Source organism: Apis dorsata, unplaced genomic scaffold, assembly GCF_000469605.1.
Source record: "Apis dorsata unplaced genomic scaffold, Apis dorsata 1.3 scaffold_74, whole genome shotgun sequence".
Taxonomy (NCBI): Eukaryota; Metazoa; Arthropoda; class Insecta; order Hymenoptera; family Apidae; genus Apis; species Apis dorsata.
Window position 1 is genome coordinate 237,041 of NW_006263372.1, and position 1,728 is coordinate 238,768.

Here is a 1,728-nt window from a genome sequence, read left to right on the forward strand (position 1 = left end):
ATATTTTAAATATTTATAAAAATATAAAATATTCTTTAATTTTAATTTATAAAACGATTGTTTTTAATTCTAATTATTAATAGTAATTAGAAATTTTGTATATTTATTTTTTAAATTACATATTTCAACTATTTAAATTATTTTTTAAATATTTTTAAAAATTATAATTAATAATATTAAAAAATATTATTTTATAAAATATTTTATAAAATTTGTAAAAATTATTTTAATATAAAAAGTGATCATTTGACAAATAATTTTTTTTTCATAATAGTCTCTAACTAAATTAAATTGTTTTATTATTAGTAATAATTTAATCAATAGTATCTAATATAAATCATAATGTTAATAAAATTGTAAAATATCAAATATCTAATTGACAATATTTTTATTTTTTTACAGAAAATAAAAATGTATATTTTTACATATACTTTTATATTATTATTGTTAGGTAAGATAATGATTTTAAATTTCTTTGTTTAATTTCTATTATAAAATTATATTAGAAAATATAAATAATCATTGTTTTTATCAGGAGTGTCTTACATTGTGGCTATAGAATCTCCAACATTTAGCAAGACTTATACAGTAAAAGGAACTTTATATATTCCATATGCAGAAATCCGTGAACCATTTTATGCGTGGTATGATGGCACACGTGGATCTAGTAGAATTGATTATTATGGAGGTAATTTAGATATATATTAATATGAATGAATATTTTTTTAAATAATAAAATTGATTAAATATGGTTCAATTAGGAATGGTGAAAACTTTCCAATTGTCTCACAAAGGAGAATATGGAAAAAGTATAAAAATTGCTCCAATTACCACAGAATCTGCTATCAATGAAGAAACATGTCTTGAAGTAAATGGTACTAAAGAAATAAAAATACAACCTCAAGTTATTATACCAGATACTACTAGTATGCAGGTAAAATAATATTTTTCATTTTTTTTTATATATTTAAATTTAATTAATATTATTAATATTTAATTAATATTAAATTTAATTAATATAAAATTAAATTTTATTTAGTGTATTGGAGAGGAAATAGTTAATGGATTATTATGTGAAAAATGGAGATTGGAACAACAGATTGATGAAAAGATAAATAAATATACTCTTTGGATAAGATATAAGGTAATTATATTTCTTTATCTTTATATATTTTTATCATTTATTTTTATTAATTGAATATATCTAATTTTAAAATTAATTACAGAAATCTCCACATTTACCTAATTTTAAAGAACCAATTCCTGTGAGGTATGAAATGAGAGGATTTAATAGTCTTTTGGGCTCTCACTATGATCATTACTATTTAGATTATGATTGGTACTCATCTGATATACCTAACTCAGAAGTATTTGAAATTACAACAAGTAAGTAAAATTCTTTTCATTTGTTAACATAAATTTCATTTAAATATATTTTAATTATGAAATATATACTATAAACAGATATGACATGTATTGGTTTTCCTGGACCTGGAGACAAACATATATATACATTTAATCCTATGCGTGAATTTGTTCATAATTATGACACACATGTAAATGAGGCATTTGAAGATTTCAAAAAAATTCATAACAAAAAATATAAGAATCATACAGATCAATTGATGCGTAAAGAAGTATTTAGACAAAATTTAAGGTAAATATTGCGTTTATATATATATATATATATATATATATATATATATATATCACATAAATTATATAATT

The 1,728-nt window shown here is 19.0% G+C and overlaps 1 protein-coding gene across 1 annotated transcript in view; it reads left to right on the forward strand.

Annotated features, from left to right (window-relative positions):
* The first annotated feature begins 400 nt into the window (after positions 1-400).
* LOC102681013 (digestive cysteine proteinase 1) overlaps positions 401-1,728 on the forward strand; it is a 2,796-nt gene continuing 1,468 nt past the window's right edge. Inside the window, exons 1-6 of the mRNA XM_006610375.2 lie at positions 401-451; positions 536-688; positions 762-934; positions 1,040-1,144; positions 1,227-1,386; positions 1,465-1,657. Coding sequence (XP_006610438.1) covers positions 412-451; positions 536-688; positions 762-934; positions 1,040-1,144; positions 1,227-1,386; positions 1,465-1,657 — 824 coding nt within the window. The 5' untranslated portion in view covers positions 401-411. The remainder of the gene's footprint in view (positions 452-535; positions 689-761; positions 935-1,039; positions 1,145-1,226; positions 1,387-1,464; positions 1,658-1,728) is intronic.